We start from the raw sequence: 17908 nt of genomic DNA, 5'->3' as shown, positions 1-17908 counted from the left end.
AAATTTAAATTTAAAAGTTGTTTGTTACCACCTTTTAACAAACAATGGATAACATGTTTGCTAAATTTTTAGCATATTTTGCAAACATTTGTTAGGTTTTTGATGCTATTTTTTATGAATACTACCAAATTGGTGCACAAGATTATATTTAGTTTTTTTTCTCTCCCCAAAAAAGGTACACAATTAATAAACATATTGGTCATGTTTAACAAGGGTGCTTTTAAATAAATTTTTTAAAGTAATTTTATCTTTGTTTACTCAAATAATCCACGTATTCAGACTAGGAAAACTATTTCATAAAAAATAATTTTGAGGAATATACCTGTGCCCGCGTTTTGCCTTTTGCACGGTGTTTACCGTACAAACAGTCTGTATCCCGCCCCTTCAGGACATGCAGTTAAACATAGCAAACGTACACATGAAAGGAGGCGGGATTTACGCTACCAGCCAATCACGGCAGAGAATCCGAAGTGTTCGCCAAAACAGTTGCATTTCAAATTCAAACGGACGGAAACATCGGATCTAAAGGGACACTGGGTGAAGATACAGATTTCGTTTTCAGGTACTTTGTTCTTAATAGATCTTTTTTTTTGACTATCTTAACTGTTGAATAGTGGTTTAGAAGTCACGCTTAAACGAGTAATGCTTACGACACTTTCATAAGTTAGAGTTAGTTTAGTGTCAAGATTAAGCTAAAAGAAGCCCACGTCAGTATCAACGCGGACGTTGGTTATTGATGTCCGATGGATTAGTCGGGACGAGGTAATCCGTTTGGACTAAATTGAAATTATTTTTCTGCGAGTTGACCCATGTACAAGGGAAAAAAATGATGTACAGAAGAACTTGTTCTGCGTCCTCTGTTAGCAACACACCCAAAAGCTCTCCTAGCACTGGACACACTTATTCCGATAAAGCCTGATTTTCTCGTTTTGTTTATGCTAATTTAGTATTCGAGACCTCTGTGTTAAGTTACATTGAATGAACGCATGAGATACGTAAAGTCTCAAACTATATTTTGAGCATTTCAAGTCAGTTGAATATCTGTGTCGGATATAAACATCGATGCATTCATTTCGAATTCTGTATTATTATTATTATTTATACTTTTGGTGCTATAAATGTATCCAATATTTCATTATGTGTTTTAATAGTTAAAGCTTTTATGCATAACTAATTGAGTTGGGGTTCTAGGTCAGAAACTCTAGAAACCGTCTGTATGTTTGTTTAGATTGACAAGAACGTAAAAGATTTATGACACGATCTAGTAATTACTTATACTTATTTAAATTCTATCTATGCTAAATATTTAATATTTAGATGATCAACGTTATGTTTTCGACTATTTATTTACTGATATTTGGATTTTAATGAATAAATTTGAGCAAAAATCTAAAAGCAGTACTTGTTTTGCAGATTTTTTTTGATACTGTACAATATTTATTTTCTTCAAACTACTTTTTATTCAAAAAGTAGTTTTGACATTAATTAATGTCAACATGTGTCATGTTTATTTTAAACTATAAATGAATGAAATAAACAAATGTTACATTTTTCAGAGAATAACAAAATTATAAGAAGTTAATATTGTAGTTGGATTATCTTCTCAGGTAGCCTGTGTGCTGAGTACTACTTAGATTTTCTAACAGTTTTCATTCAGCTGATGTGTGGCTCTCCTTCAGCTTCTACACCTTGACTACTGTTGTCTTTTTGTGTTTTTCCTGTAAGATTTTATTCGCCTTTCTTCTGCCAGCTAACCTACAGTAGACTCCTGCTCGGTTGTGACCTTTATTTTCTCTTTTGTGATTTTTCTACTTTGACCATTTCATTGTCCTCTGTCCTCAGCTGACTATGTCCCGACTGCCAGTCATGTCATCGAAGAGAGTTCTTGCCAGCAGCAGCTCTGAGAACTCCCTGGACATGGCTCCTCTGCAGGTTTGTGATAAAAACACTTCCTACGTCTCAGTTTGATTCTGTCAGAAGCTGTGGAGAAAATACCTTTGCAGTGTTTCCCTTTTCATGCATAAGTTTGTGTGCAGTTTGTTTCTAAACCAGAATATGTGTCAGTGATGGTTCTTTGTGTCGTCTTGTTGTGTTTTTGCAGAAGAGAATGCGTAAGGACCAGGAGCCCCGCAAACCTCAGGCAGCTGCAACCATCATAGGAGACAAGCGGCCCGCTGCTGCAGCCAGAGCACCGCCCTGTACATTACTTAAGAATTTCTCCATGTTCAGAACCTAATCTCCACCAAAAGCAGTGAACAGATCATATTGTCTTGTTTTAATTGTTTGGTATTTATCAACAGATAGACCAGTTAGAGGTGCAGGAGCTGCCACTGTGGCTGCTGGCCCTTCCAGAGGTCAGATGTCCTGTTATTTCTGCACAATAACCCGGTGTTTGTAGCAGATGGTGGTTCTGACGGAGATTCCTGAGTATAATGTTATGGTTCTGTTCTGTCAGGGTTTGTGAGGCCGGTTGCAGCTTCTACTGCTCCCAAAGCTGCCAGCAGTAAACAACCTGCAGGAGCAAAACCTGGTGAGAAACTGCTGACTGTCGTCTGCTTTAACGGGGAAAATATCTTTTTGTTCAGTGATATTCTTCAATATACAAAATATTTTCTATTCTAGAACTTTGATGTTCTGTTTGGAGATGCTGATTCTGGATTATCAAAGTTATCTTTTTACTGTACATGCCATAGAAAAACATGTTTATGAATATACATGTGTTTGAACAAGATGAGTCTCATTTCATCATATGACTTTAAGAATCAATACCATATTTTATATGCTTCACTGATTAATAGATTTTTATAAATGTAAGGCTGTAGCTTCTAAATTCAAAAAAATCAAATTTAATTTTGACTGAAAAAGTTTGAAAAAAGTATGAAATCCTTGTGCAGGTGTGACTGGAGCCACTCGCCGCAAACCATGGGACCTGAAGGGTAAAGTCAATGACATGGAGGGTAAAATCCGCAACTACCAGACCAAGTACAGGTCTGTAAACGAGGAGAACGAGGCGCTGAAGGACTCCGTGGCTCAAGGCCAAACCAAAGTGTCTGAGCTGGAGCAAGAAGTCAAAGGACAGAAGAGGAAAATCAGGTATGAGCAGATTATTTAGTAGGAAATGAATTCAGTGCAGATTCTTTTAAAATTTTTCTATGATGTGATGCTAACTCTGGATTCCTTGCTGGTTTAGTGAGTATGAGGCGGAGCTGCAGATGCTGTCAGGAGTTCAGAATCAGCTTGAAGAAGTGCAGAGAGAGAAGAACGTCCTCCAGAAGGAGCTGTCCAATTTAGAGCAGAAATATAAGGTCATGGAGACGCTGCGGGACAGCCAGGAGACGGAGCTGCAGACTCTGAAGGTAACGCAGAATCCTGCTCCAACCTGCTGGTTCTGGACCGGTCCAAACACCTGAAAAATACATTACTATAACAACCACACCTGGTCTAAAGGGTCAGCTGGTAGAGAACTGAGAGGATATGGTTTTTGTTGGGTACCTTGAAAATATACTTTGATAAATTTTTCTTTGTTTAAGCCTGTCAGAGTCGCGTAGTAGATGAAAATTCTGTTGTTGGACATGCTACCCTTTAATGTTTTTAAATAAAAGTCCTAACTGGCACTTTTGCTTGTTCTCCCAGTCAAAGCTGAATTATATTTTTTGAAAAGCAAGTTAGGTTACAGACTCCCTAACTTACTTGTATTATTGTATTTTAATTAATTTTGGTTATATAAAATATTTTCTAATGTTAAATGTTCTTTAGAAGTTAAAGCTTTTTTCAGTCTTGAAGAATGTAACAGCTTTAATATGCCATTTTCATTACAACACTTGAAAATGGTCTCAAACTGACAATATTATTGTTTATTGCAATAATTTTGATATAATTTATTGTCCAGTGAAGTTTATTGTGACATGCCTGTTTTTTGTTTTGTTTCCTCTGCAGATGAAGCTGTCTGTGCAGGAATCGACGATGACTCGACTGCAGGCCACCCTGAAAGACAGAGAAGAAGAAGTCGGCTCCCTGAAGGAAACGGTGGCGGAGCAGAGAGACGAGCTTCACGCCGGGGAGATGGAGCGCCGGCGGCTCCACAACACCATCCAGGAGCTGAAGGTGGGTCGCTGCTCACCCTTAAAGGCCCAAAAGATCTGGGTCAAATCCGTTTCATTTAACCAAGTTGAGCTGTTTGCACCGGTTAATTTAATGTCTAACGTTGAATAAAGCTGAAAAGAGAATCGTTTCGTGTTTCAGGGAAACATCAGGGTGTTTTGTAGAGTTCGTCCACTAGAAGATGGAGGCCTGAGTAAACACATCCAGCTGGCAGCCAGCGACAACAAGTCCATCATGCTGGCCAAAACTGAGGAGGTGGGAATATTGTAGCAAAGATCTGCTGCTTATCGCCATGCCAACACAAAAACATCAGACTATTTAAACTGAACTTTTTTTTCTGCCCTTTAGTCTCATACGGGTAAAACGGGCGATACACAGAAGAATTATCACTTTAGTTTCGACCGGGTGTTCGGGCCTCCGGCTTCACAGCAGGAGGTGAGCAACATCAGCTCCTCGTTAACAACACCTGCTGTGATTCTGAGCGCTGCAGAGGAAAGGCCTCATGGGAAGGTTTTGTTTTCAGATCTTTGATGAGATCTCCCTGCTGGTGCAGTCGGCTCTGGACGGGTACAACGTCTGCTGCTTTGCCTACGGTCAGACAGGAAGTGGGAAAACCTACACCATGGAGGGAGAGGAAGTGGACGACAGGAGGGGCGTCATTCCCAGAGCCGTGCAGCAGATCTTCAGAGCCGGAGACAAGCTGAGCTCTCAAGGCTGGGAGGTTAGCTTAGCTTCACCTGATTCAATTGTTTTTAACCTTAACTAATGAAGTCTGCTTAGATCTTCTTTTAGTGTTGTAGTTTGGCCACCACCCTGCAGAGGGCGCCACTGGTCAACCTTGAGTAGAGCCAGTTGATACAGAAATAATGATGGTGGGACCATAGCGTAGCGGGAAAGAGAAACAGTTCAGAGTCTGGTTTGGGATGCAAAATGTACTTTATGCAGTTCTGTTTAGAAATATAAACACTCAAAAACCTCCTTAAGTTTCACGTTAGCAGCTCTCAATAATGTGAATGCAAAGTAAAAATCAGATGTTTACTTTGTGGCTCTTGGTTACCAGAATATGTGCTCATCTCTTAGCAACAGATTAACAACAAATATTGTTTTTGTTCAAAAAAACACAAGATGTGATGCCCTTATTTTAACAGCCCAAACATATTGTCTGTTTAGGAGCATCAATTTCCTGAGTCATTTTGCACTTACTGTTTGCTCTGGAGCCGTTTTATGTATGTTAGGTTTTCCATCAAGGTGGCGTCGCTGTAGTTCTAAAATTCTGCTCAGCCCTTTTCTGTAACTGAGTTTTCCACCATCTCTGTGGTTCTCTACATCTCTGCTCTCCTCAGTGTTTGCTATGATAATTAATCCTCTCTGAAAACTGTGAGTGAGACACAGAGGGCCAGACAAAATTCTCTGTTTTTGAATCTGACACAAAACGGTATCAGTTAGAATTTGTTTTGATTTGGTTCGTTTTTTTGCTACTTACGTCGCCATGGTTACTCAAAGTGCCAACAAAAGTAATAGCACCCCTCACTGCATCGAGCCGTACATTTTGAAATGTAGATTGTGAATTTACATTTTACTCAGCTGACAAAATAATGTTAAAATGTAATGATTTTTTTGCTCAAGGCTGCCGACCCTCTTGGTACAAAGGAACCCTCAGGCTTTTGAGAAAGTTGCCACATATGAGTCATTAGTCAATCAGCTTAAGATTAATTCATTAATCAATAACTTGCATCCCTATCAGAACTGTTTTTCTTTGTTTTTATTGTTTCTGAAATCTATAATTCACTGAAACTGTTGTCAGACTCTAAATAAATGTTGAAACCTGTTTGTTTTCATGTCTAATGAAATCTTCCTGCTCTCTAACCTTTAATCCGTTTTGTTCTCGTTCTCAGTTCATCTTCACTGCGAGTTTTGTTGAAATCTCAGACCCTCTGGGACCTGCTGTACACCGGCAAGGCCAGCAAGAGGTTTTAACACAGATCCGAAAGACGGCCAGCAACGACGTGACCGTCACCAACCTGACCTACCAGAAGGTCCACAGCGAGGATCAGGCACGGCTCCGTCTGAGGATCCTGGTTCTACAACACCGTCAGAGAACAAAATGTAAAGACTTACAGAAAATCTTCTGCTTTTTCCTCCAGGTTCTTGGTTTGATCGCTTTGGCCAAAGAGAACCGCTCCACGGCCCAGACGGCCCAGAACGATCGCTCCTGCTCACACTCGGTGTTCCAGCTGCAGATTGAGGGAGTGAACGCTGGCAGGGACATGAAGTGCAAGTGTGAGTGTTTTTATCTCCAAATGACGGAGTTTGTTCACCTTTTACACTTAAAATCTTACTTCTGATTGGTGGGAACAATTTGCTCTTTCTGATTATTTCAAGCAGGAATGTAGAGTTTCAGACATTCACTAAGAAAAATTCTGGAATGGGCTGACATTTCAGTCTGATTAGACATTAAACACTCAAATTTAATCTCCTTCCTGTCACTGAATGCATCATACACAAATGTTACCAGGTTGTGGCAACAACACTTTTTAGTGGGGAAGCGGCTTTTCAGAGAACAAGTTTTTCATTGAGGATCTAAAATTAGGTCAATGGAAGCAGAAACGTAAGAAGTTGTTTCAAATGAGAATATTTTCTACCACATCTCAAAACATTTCTTTCATTCATTTAGACTGAAAAAGAGCCAGAGGTTTTGTAAATGAAAGGATATAAACAGTTCCTCTGTTTTATCATTTTAAACCTTCAGTCTTTTTCATCAAACTTCCTTAATTTGGAAAAGCTGGAATGGTTTTTTAAATGTTTTTGTTTTCTACTTGGACCAGAAAAAGTATCCATACTCAATAAATCTATTGAGAATGGAAGATTGTTTTAGTAATGCTAGCCATGCTAATTTCAATTATTGCTACTAAACGATTATTAAAGCTGGTTAAATTTAACTTTCTAGCTTTTCTTTCCTTTGTGATTTCTGCTCCTGATATAAATACCATCAGAAAAATATATCATAATAAAAGTTAACATTAGTTTCTGTGTTAATCCTAAAGTAGAATGTTGATGTTGACAAATCAAAACTTTAGAACAACAGAGATTAAAAATCAGCTCCAGAATTGAATTGCTGCACCTGTTCAGGTGTTATGAACTGAGTCGTTTCCTGACTGAACCTCGTTTCCATGGTTACAGCCACTCTTTGCCTGGTGGACCTGGCCGGCAGCGAGCGAATGGTGAAGAGTCAGTCTCAGGGAGAGCGCTTCAAGGAGATGACGTCCATCAACAGCTCCCTGTCCAACCTGGGCATCGTCATCACTTCTCTGGCCAACAAGGTGAGTGAGACCTGGAGGGATTTATTCACAATGAGCCACTTTTCATTCTGCTTCTAAAACAAAAACTGTGTTTCAGGAGAGCCACATCCCATACAGGAACTCCAAGCTGACCTACCTGCTGCAGAACTGCCTGGGAGGAAACAGCAAAACGTGAGTTCTTCATCATCCACTGTTTAAAAGATGCTTTATTTAAAATACATCAATCAAATTATCTGAAGAAACGTCAGCCGTGTTGTTGTGATTTGGTTTCCTGGTTTCTGATGGTTTTTATTGTTTCGCCTCCAGGTTGATGTTCGTGAACATTTCTCCAGAGTCGGACAGCTTTGGAGAAACACTCAACTCTCTGAGGTTTGCCAGCAAGGTCAGTCAGTTTGGTCTCAATTAGTTACCATGAAATAAAACATTTTATTTCTAATCCACAGAAACATAATTTCACTAAAACATTGTTCAGTCAGTTTGTTGAAACATGGCGGATATCGGGGCTTATTCAGTGATTCATAGTTGGATGAATCCTTCATGTTTTTCACCATCCTGATGAGTTGCTGTATAAATACAGATGAATGTTCAGTTCTACCTTAAAAAGCTTTTAAATTTTTGTTTTGCATTTTTTCCAGGTGAACGATTGCGTCATCGGCACAGCGAGTTCCAACAAGAAGTAGATCCAAGTTTTTACATAAACATGTCTTTGGTTTTTTTTCTACTATATTACTATAATCAGTTGTTTATAATCAGATGTTTGTACTCGATTTCTCTCTCGTAAGAAATGAAAGCTTTGGTAAATTCTCAGGGCCTCTTGGTAATCACTAACAGGTTTTTAAATGTTTTTCTCTCACCACTCTGTAAATTGGGCCATGTGTACATATTTGTTTGTCTGTTTTTAACCTCTCAGACATTAAATATCCATCACTGGTGTTTTTAGGAAAAAGGTCCATTTTATTTAGTTACTTCTGATCTTTTTAAAAAAAGTATAAATAAATGAAGAACAACTGCAAATCAATGTATTGATGTTGTCTTTATTCTTATAATTCAATTTCTATAACTAATAGTGTTTGGTTCAACCTGCAGCAGTGATAGATATTTAATACTAAACTAGATTGAACTGTTATACTGTTCTAGGCTTTTACTGTTATTTTATGTTTTTTTTTTTCATTTACAATATGTTTAATTGTTGTTATAAGCACATTTATTTAGTTGTTTTTTTGTCTCAAATTCTCTGAGTCTTGCCTGCATCCAAAAATCAGAACATATTAAAAATATTCCACTTTGACTGGTTTTGAGTAATACTTTTATTTATTTCTTTTTAAACTAAAACATATTCAAAATAAGTCATAACTCGTATAATACCAATAACTGCTGTATAATAACAGGATTTTGCTCAGTTGTGGTTTGAACTGGAGCCAATTTTGGATGAAATATAAGATTTACATTAACACTAAAGGATTTTAAATAATATAAATTACAACATTTAATTTTCCTTTGAGATCAATAAAGTATTTTTGAATTCCAGGAACAAACGGACTTTTATGGGTTTCAAAACAAAAGTAAATGGAGGATTTATGTCAGATTTAAAAATATAAAATATACTCTATACGGTGCAGATAAATAGCTGCAATATTTGTTTACATGGAAAAAATGGAAAAAGACGTCTGAATAAACCCAGAGCAGTGAAGATGCTTCTTGTGGCGTCACAGCAGCATTAGGTGGTTTATTTCTTTTTATTCAGTTCGCTTTTTAAAACGTATTTTTTGTTAAATTTTTTTGTACTTCTTCACCAGCTGTAATTGGACATTTGTTAGTGGAGGATAAAAAAAACTGACTAGTAGCTTTTAAAATCTGTGAAAATAAATTTTTTTGTTGTGGGAGTTTTAAGATTTTATATATTTTTATTAAATCTCCATATCCTTTCTGTGATTATCGGCGTCTTTATGAAAGCTTTACTTTAAATATGTGATTTTCTGTCGGCCAAAGTCTGGCCCGCCTGTCTGGAATGGCCTTAAAGGCGCAGAGTCGCTGTCTGCAGCCGCAAGGATCCGACGGGCAGCGGGTTCGGTGAAAATGCGCCAGGAAGTTCTGGTTCTGGGTGACCTGGCAGCGGTTCCTGCCCTCGGCTCCCCCACACACCGGACCTCTGAGGGCAGCAGGGACTGAAACGGTGAGCCGAACTTGCTGCTTTTACCTCAGCCTGATGAGCTAACTGCGGCTAGCAGGCTAACCTCACAGCTGTAGTGATGGAGTCTGACGCTGTTCCAGATGTTTCACAGATGTCTCTGTCAGTCTGGAGCTGACAGTCTCACTCAGGACATGATAACAGATCAGTCTGGGATGTGCAGCTCTGTAAGTGTCACCTGACTGGTTTTAGGCTGGTTTTCTCATGCACTCTGCAGTAAAGTGTTATCAGTGGAGAACCTGCAGAGATGTGCAGCTTTCTGTAAAGTCAACCTGATAAACCAGAACAACTATGTGCTGTCAGTAAATATGATCTGCTGCTTTGTGTCTGATGGGTGATGCATGACATGCAATAGAAACGTTCATGTTTGACTGCAGGATGTGGAAACACCTGGTTATAATGGAATGAGTCTCTGCTGAGTGATCATCTGCAGAATATTTTAGTTAAATGTTGAAAATATTTAATATTAAAGAACATGTTTGCATGTAAATCTCAGTTTGATTCTGTATATTTTGGTTAATTTATGTAACCTGAGAATGCATGTTCTGGTTTGCATAAAAACATTTTCTTCTCTTCAGCTGAACTGAAGTAAACTATACTTTTGCTTCAAAGCAGTAATTATTTGTTTTTAAATGTAATTTTCTAGTTAAAGAGACTGGTAGCTGAATATGGATGGGACTGTAACTGAACAAAATTCTGCAAAAAGATTGCATGCTCTCCTTGTGCATGCATGGGTTCTCTCCAGGTACTCTAACTTCTTCTGACATGTCTGTTTGGTTAACTGGTTTCTCAAAATTAGTCTTAAAGATGAGTGTGTGTCTCTGTGATGGAGTGGTGACCACTGCTAAGTGTAGACCGTGTTTTGAATGATGACAAAGCTCAGCATTTCTTCTGATGAGACACAGGGAAAAAACAAAGTGGCACAAGGTAGAAAGAAAAACAGGTATCAGAATTAAACCTTGTGGTGTGACCCAGGAGAGATCAGGAGAAGTGAAAAGAAAATCATTAATACTGACATAAAAACTTCAACAAATAGTTTGAAACTTGATGGTTTCAGACTCCAGGATCCTGACAGTTTTCCTCCTGCAGATGCAGTCGGTTCCCATGGAGGTGGGGAGCAGCAGCGGCTCAGGCGGGTCGGCGGTGGAGGTCAGCTTCCCCGGCGCTCAGACCTCGGTGCTGGACAGCCTCAACCGGCAGAGAGAGGACGGCAGTCTGTGCGATCTGTCCATCCACGTTCAGGGTCACGTCTTCAAGGCGCACCGCTGCGTCCTGGCTGCGGCCTCGCCCTACTTCCATGATCAGGTGGGGAAATTTGACCCAAATGGTTCTGAGACAATCAAATAAACGTATTCATAGAAAGATTTGAATACTAGAAAATAAGCTAAATTGTTGCTTTTCTATGAATTATGAATAAATTCTGACATGTTTTCATTCTTCTGGTGATAATAAATCATCCACTGTCTTACTTTTTTAATCATATTTACTTAAATGAATTTTCTTGAAGTAGGAGTGGAAGATATGGACTAAATTCTTTATCATAATATTTTAATATTGTGATGATACAAATTTCAATAATAACTATTTATTACTTGTTTTATGTAACTATAGTTGTGACAGCATTGAATAGTTTTCACAGCCTCACAATTACAAATTCTTTAAGACACCAGTGTGATTTGTTTCACCATGACGGCAGATTAAGATTTTGTGCACAGAATATTTAGCTAAATTTCCAACCTTTAAAATGGGAAATGGTTTTTTAAGATGTTTTTATTTACAATCTTTCACTTTCCTATAAATGCTTTACAAATTTGGCGCCCCCTAGTGATGATAAAACGCAGAACCTTCCACATCAGTAAAGTGGTTTCAAATATTAGTTGGAATTTATTGTGAATCAGTGATGAATCAAAATCAAAATCTTATCATAATAAATTTCCACTTCTGTCTTGAAGCAGCTTAACCCTGACCTTTTGACCCTTTCCAGGTGCTGCTGAAGAACATGTCGACGGTCTCCATCCCCGCGGTGATGGACCCGCTGGCGTTCGAGAGCGTCCTGAGCTGCGCCTACACCGGCCAGCTGCGGATGCTGCGTGACGACATCGTTAACTACCTCACGGTGGGCAGCGTGCTGCAGATGTGGCACATCGTGGACAAATGCACCGAGCTGCTGAAGGACGGCCGCGCCGCAGCGGCGGCAGCAGGAGGAGGAGGAGCGCGGGACGCAGCAGGTGGAGGCGGAAGTTCGGCCAATCCCGGCTGCAGCAGCAGCAACGGTGAAGCTGGTGGAACTGGGACCACAGGTGGTGTCCCGGTTGTAGAGCCCAACGACCCCCAGAGGGCCCCCCAACCCTCCAGCCGGCCCTCGGTGAGCGAGAGCCAGTCGCCCAGCAGCACCAACTACTTCAGCCCCCGAGACGGGAGCAGCTTCCTGGGGGGAGGCGCAGCAGCAGGGGGGGCCTCTCTGGATGGAGGCAGGACCAGCAACACCCCCAGCTACTGCACCCCATCAGGGGGAGAGGAGGCCCTGCTCATTGAGGAGGAGGAGGAGGAGGAAGAGGAGGAGGAGGTCATGTACCACCACAGGAAGAGAGGAAGAGGAGGAGGCAGCAGGAGGAGGAAGAAAGTCAGCTCAGTGTTGGAGCAGGAGGTCGGAGTCAGCGACAGCTTCGGCGTTTCCTCCTATCAGGTCAGATTTCAACTTTGAGTGAGATACTGGAATTATGATTTATAAAATAATTATCTAGTCAGGGCAGTAATTAAAAAATATACAAAAAACACTAAAACAATGCTGTTTTTGCATTTTAGGCAATAAAATGTTAATTTTTCTGATTTAAAAAATGAATCAATTGTTTATTGAAATCTTTTAATGTATTTTTAATATTGTTTAAAAAGGCTTGAAAAATGTGTTTCTACATTTTATTTATTTTGTCCCACTAATTATCAGAATAATCGATTAATAAAATAATCTTTAGTTTACTTCAGTGATAAATATCAGACTGTATTTTACATCTCTGTCCCTCTGCAGGACGGCGAGGACTCGGATGCGGCACTGCAGAAGCGTCCGACCTACAGCCAGCCCAGCATCATGCCGCGGAAGCAGTGGGTGGTGGTGAAGACGGAGCGGACGGAGGACGACGACCTGATCGTTGTGTCCGGAGAGGAGGGCGGTGAGGATGAGGAGGACGAAGACGAGAGGGAGATGGAGCTGCTGAGGGAGCGAGAGAGAGGAAACTTCAACATCTCCAACATCAGGAGCCTTTCAGCGGAGCTGGCGGGCCGAGCGGAGAGCGACATGGACTCACAGGTCAGCCGGTACCAGAGTCCGGTTCCTCCTGACATCTGGAACTATTCACAAAGTATTATCTAAAGATTTACATTCAGGAAATTACTAAAATAATAATAGATGAATAATTGTAGATTATAAAATTATCTGAAAAGTGTGGCATTCTTTTTTATTCATCCCCCTTTATTATGATACCCCTGAAATAAACAAAAACCTTCTTTCTTTCTACTTACAAATTGAACACAAGTTTTTTTTAAATTTAGTGTAAGATATTCATACATCAACAAGGTTGATGGCGGAGAAACAATTTACTGTTACAAGAAAACTGCTCATCATTGGTGGCCATGTTAACTAGCCTGAGCATTCCCAATAGGCTATGCTAGCAGTGCCAAAGGGAGGGTGATTGACAGCACTAAGACCCGCCTCCTGGCTCTGATTGGTTGGTTCTAGTCGGTGCTGGAAGAGTTCATCATTTTTCACAGATTATCTCAGTAAAACTGTCACAGCTGGATGACAGTTTCAACAAATATGTAAAAAAAATGTTTTTATAAAAGTTACAGCTTTAACATGCCATCCCTATGGTGCAGCATGGTAGTGGCAGCATCATGCTGTGGGCATGCTTTTCTAGAATCAGTTCTATGATTTAGTTAACAGATCTGACCTCTGACCTTTTCCTGCAGGTGGATTACTGCCAGTCATCAGAGGACTACCTTAAGTTTGAGGGCAGCCTGATCGAGCAGACGTTAGCCCAGCACCTTCATGACGGCGCTGCGGGTCAGAACCAGAACGCCAACCGGGCCGTGTCGGCCCTGCTGGGCCAGGTCCAGTCCGCGGCCTCGGCCCGGGCGCAGCTCTTCCCTCTGGACATGCAGGGGAACCAGATCCTGCTGTACAGCCAGGCGTCCGGCCTCGCCCTGGACCCGGCCGCGCCGCCGCTGGGCGTGGCTGCCGGCATGATGGGCGGAGCCTCTTTCAAAACGCCCGGCCTGGAGCACGGCGCCGTCCAGCTGCAGACCGGATTGGGTTCAGATGGTTCTGACGGTGGCGGGGTCGGAGAGCGGTGGCGGCGGTGGCGCTCTGGAGGAACCGCCAAGGTGTTCATGTGTCACTGTGGGAAAACCTTCACCCACAAGAGCATGCGGGACCGGCACATCAACATGCACCTGGACCTGCGGCCGTTCCACTGCCCCGTCTGCGCCAAGAAGTTCAAGATGAAGCACCACCTGACGGAGCACATGAAGACCCACACCGGCCTCAAGCCCTACGACTGCCTGGGCTGCGGCAAGAAGTTCATGTGGCGTGACAGCTTCATGAGGCACCGCTCACACTGCGAGAGGCGCAGCGCCGACGGCGACACGGCGGGGGGCGGGGAGGGAGGGAGGCGAGGAGGAGGAGGAGAGGAAGGCTCGGAGTTCAACGCCTCCACCCACCTGCTGCTGTCAGGGACGGGTGACGGAGGTCAGGGAGGAGCGACTGCAGCTGCTGCTGGACAACATGGCGGAGGAAGCAGTCACCATGGCAACACCATGGCCGCTGCCACAGGGGCGATCCTGGGGGTCGTCTCCCAGAGTCCGGGTCCGGATCACGGACCAGGAATGTTCGGAGGGCTGGGATTGGCTAGAGGTGTGTGTGAGGAAGACGTGTGTGAGGTCAGCGCAGACGGAAGCAGCGTGACTTAAAAGGGAACCAATGGGAGCCCGGTTCTGATGGTTCTGGTGGGTCTGATGGTTCTGAAGGTTTTGATGGTTCTAAGGTTCCAAAGGTTCTGATGGTTCTGAAGGTTCTGGTGGTTTTGATGATTGTGATGGTTGTGAAGGTTCTGAAGGTTCTGATGGTTCTGGTGGTTCTGATGGTTCCTGTTGCTGTTTTATCCTGGAAAAGAGAAGAAGAAGAAAATAAGAGGAAATGCACTTTGTTGAAACTCCTGTTGGAGAAATAATCTGAAGGACCGGAAGAACCTGGACATTCGGATCGGCCTTCATGGTGGTTCTGTTTTAGTTACTTTTGACTTAAATGACCCAGTTTCTTTTGCACAAACAGAATTGAAAAGTGACCTCAGCAGAACAATGAATAAACTGTTAGCTTCAAATATTCCAAGATGTTCTGAAAGTTTATTTTTCTCTGGGTTTGTTGAGGGAAACCAGAACGCTGCTGGTTTCTGTGGGAAAACGTTCCAGATGGCTGTGATTCCTCTGCAGCTTCGTATCCTGACCTGTTGCTGTGCTCAGATAAAAACATGCGAGACTAATTAGAAATAGAAACATTTATATTACATTCATGTTTTTATTATCAGTCATGAAGCAGCAGGATTTTCCCCCCTGCAGCCTCACTCACTGCTCTCTGCAACAGATTAAACTGATACTCATAATTCATCCAGATTCATCTCAGTCAGGCATTTTTATGGATTATTCTAAGATATTTTCCACACTGGTTTGTGAATTTGTGAAGCTTAAATTCAGTAGATAAAATTGGAACAAAAAATCAAGACTTACATTAATATAAATTGCTGCAACTTTGACCGTTAGGGGCAACAGTTTTAACTTCTTACTTTATTCTTTCAGCTTTAGCACCTTGAAAATAATAATATTAATATTATTTCTATACATATTTAAATATATGTACTATAAGCAGTTCATAGTTCAGTTTTATTCTGGTGTCTGTTTTTAACAAATGAAGTGATTCATTAATATCATCTGGATGTTCAGGAATGTTCAGTAAAGGAAAAAAAGAACTGGTCATTTAGAAGCATAAATTATTATTATTATTATTATTATTATTATTATTATTATTATTATTATTATTATTATTATTATTATTATTATTATTATTATTACATCATGTTCCATAGTTTTTCTCAACATGTTCTAGTCCAGAGGTTTTTGACATCCCAGTTGATTTTCAGGTCCTTTTTTAGTTCTGATTTGTTTACACTGTATGTGAGCATAACAGTTCTTTTAAAATATAATATATATTCATTACAAGTATATGGAAAACATAAGATAAATACATTTTGAGGTTTTTTTACACACATACATCAGCTTGTTTAAAAATAAATGTAATAAATTAGAACAATTTCAATTACAAAACAGCCAACAGTATTTATATTTTACAGGCTGTTTGTTTTGATATTTGGTCTAATTAGAGAAAATCTAAGTAGATTCTTGTATCTTGTTTCAAGTCGATATTATAGATATTCATAATATAAACTAGATTTTATACATTATTTTGTGTCTTATTGCTCTGGTTTTGGACATAATGACTGAATATTTGTTGATGTAAGTGCATTTTGATGGAAAAAGCTGTGATTTGTTTCATTTTGAGTTGAAGTACTGATTCTTTCATGAAGAGGTAATCAATTTAAACTTTAAAAGGTCATTAAACTCAAATTTTAAAGATTTAATTAGAGAAAATAAACATTTAAGCTCTTAGGGAAGGTTTCAAAGTAAGATATTGTCTTTATCTTATAAATTTAGACACAAAGATAAAAGCAAATCATTTTTCTTTTGTTTTTTAACACGTATTGAAACTAATCTGATTAAAATGTGAGCTCATCGTTTCCCCAGCTCCGTTTTGGTAAGTTTATCCTCTCTGTGTTGCATATTTAATGAAGCTGTGTTAGAGTATAAGAATATGTTTGGTAACATCAGACATTATTATAGTTATTCTGAGTTTTTTGTATCTTTCTATTATAAAATCTGTTTTAAATTGTCTTTATCTCATTAATTAATCACCGTTCATTTTATTGATACATTTAATAAGACACGTTCCAGTGCATACCTTAAGGACTGTCATATTTTAATAATTAGCATGCTAACACGTCAACAGGAATGAATCTTTTCAACAGATTTATTTTGTACTTGTAGAGCCATATATTATCCACCAGAGGGCGCTGTTTCGTTATATTCAGACCGATTCTCTCAGTCGGAGGAAGCCGCTACATATGAAGACAGAAACACTCTAATATATTATTACATATCACACACATATTAACTCTAATCGCATATTTAAAAAGCAGTTTTTCCTCTTTGATTTTTTTATATTTTTCTTTGCAGAAGTCTGCCCCTTGTGGCCGTCGCTGGTACTATTACTACCTGGAAATAGAAATGTGAAGATCAACTTTTCAAAATGTGATTTTTTTCTTTTTATTTACACTAAACAGAAACCTATTTCATGTGTGGTTGAACTATTATTTTTATTTTATAAATAACCTCTGAAACACTCTGAAGCCTTTGAAGATGCTATAAGTTTGTGTTTTACCTTCTGTGAAGGTTCAGTTTGGTTTTCACGTTTTGGTCGGAGTGTTGGTGAGATCTGCTGTGGTTCCTCTGTGGTGTTCATCAGAGAGGAAGCTGAATGTCTGAAATGTTTCTCATGAGTGCAGTGAACCCGTCATGTTGCACCAACACTGTTAACATTTGCACAAAGAGATTAATGTGAGTCACGATGCAAGCACAACATAATTTGTATATTTGGGTAAGAAGTGGAGGAAATTTACTTTGTGTTTGATAAAAATGTCTGCTGCAAAGTCAGATGAAAGTAAAAACTGATATATCTGCAACATATGGAGTATTCTAAATGCAGTAACAAAAAATATGTATTTAAAATCATAAAGATAAGAAAACACCCTGAACCAAAGATAATTTGATAAGTTTAATGTTAAAGAAGTCTGAGAATATTTGTGCAGCTTGTTGTCTCTAAGATGTTCTCTTGCAGACAGAGCGCTCACTTCATAAAGCTAAAATCTGCCACTTGAAATCATAATAAATCATTTTATGTTTTTGTAAATTAAATCCTCCTTTTGACCAGCTGATTGTTGTACAAAAATCACAGAGTGAAAATAAACATGTAAAATATTCCAGTGCATCAATATTAACCTCTTTCATGTACTGATATTATGGACTAATAAATTATTTAAAATATATACATATCTTTGGTCTGGATTGATTTAATCATTTTTTTGTATTTAACTTGGTAAAATCTGCTTTCTACCAGAAAATCCTACAGGAAAGTTTCTAAAAATCATGAAGCCCAGTTTGG

At 39.8% G+C, this 17908-nt stretch overlaps 2 protein-coding genes across 3 annotated transcripts; both read left to right on the top strand.

Annotated features, from left to right (window-relative positions):
- The first annotated feature begins 476 nt into the window (after positions 1-476).
- LOC122843547 (carboxy-terminal kinesin 2-like) lies at positions 477-8204 on the top strand. Of its 2 annotated transcripts, none has more exons than XM_044138364.1 (17): positions 477-562; positions 1843-1932; positions 2102-2198; positions 2301-2354; positions 2456-2530; positions 2895-3093; positions 3191-3356; positions 3937-4104; positions 4243-4356; positions 4450-4536; positions 4625-4822; positions 5997-6155; positions 6246-6381; positions 7282-7421; positions 7498-7571; positions 7707-7782; positions 8036-8204. In XM_044138364.1, exons 2-17 carry the CDS (start codon positions 1849-1851, stop codon positions 8078-8080), a joined length of 1872 nt encoding a protein of 623 aa, XP_043994299.1. In that variant the 5' UTR covers positions 477-562; positions 1843-1848; the 3' UTR covers positions 8081-8204. The 2 variants fall into 2 exon arrangements, with proteins under 2 accessions (XP_043994299.1, XP_043994300.1); XM_044138365.1 differs by having other exon boundaries at positions 525-762.
- Positions 8205-9420: 1216 nt separating this feature from the next.
- Positions 9421-17724, top strand: LOC122843794 (zinc finger and BTB domain-containing protein 22-like). Its single transcript, XM_044138832.1, has 6 exons — positions 9421-9573; positions 10678-10893; positions 11573-12274; positions 12614-12892; positions 13552-14282; positions 14335-17724. Exons 2-6 carry the CDS (start codon positions 10678-10680, stop codon positions 14543-14545), a joined length of 2139 nt encoding a protein of 712 aa, XP_043994767.1. The 5' UTR covers positions 9421-9573; the 3' UTR covers positions 14546-17724.
- Positions 17725-17908: the final 184 nt, after the last annotated feature.

This window comes from Gambusia affinis, linkage group LG14, assembly GCF_019740435.1.
Source record: "Gambusia affinis linkage group LG14, SWU_Gaff_1.0, whole genome shotgun sequence".
Lineage (NCBI taxonomy): Eukaryota > Metazoa > Chordata > Actinopteri > Cyprinodontiformes > Poeciliidae > Gambusia > Gambusia affinis.
This window is presented reverse-complemented; position numbering and strand designations above follow the sequence as displayed.

Bases quoted from the DNA above. Each gene is read 5' to 3' on its own strand.
- LOC122843547 (XM_044138364.1), top strand. From the start codon at position 1,849: ATGTCCCGACTGCCAGTCATGTCATCGAAGAGAGTTCTTGCCAGCAGC. The intron at 2,531-2,894 runs GTGAGAAACTGC...ATCCTTGTGCAG, and splicing joins ACCTGCAGGAGCAAAACCTG to GTGTGACTGGAGCCACTCGC. The intron at 4,357-4,449 runs GTGGGAATATTG...TCTGCCCTTTAG, and splicing joins TGCTGGCCAAAACTGAGGAG to TCTCATACGGGTAAAACGGG.
- LOC122843794 (XM_044138832.1), top strand. From the start codon at position 10,678: ATGCAGTCGGTTCCCATGGAGGTGGGGAGCAGCAGCGGCTCAGGCGGG. The intron at 10,894-11,572 runs GTGGGGAAATTT...GACCCTTTCCAG, and splicing joins CGCCCTACTTCCATGATCAG to GTGCTGCTGAAGAACATGTC. The intron at 12,275-12,613 runs GTCAGATTTCAA...GTCCCTCTGCAG, and splicing joins TCGGCGTTTCCTCCTATCAG to GACGGCGAGGACTCGGATGC.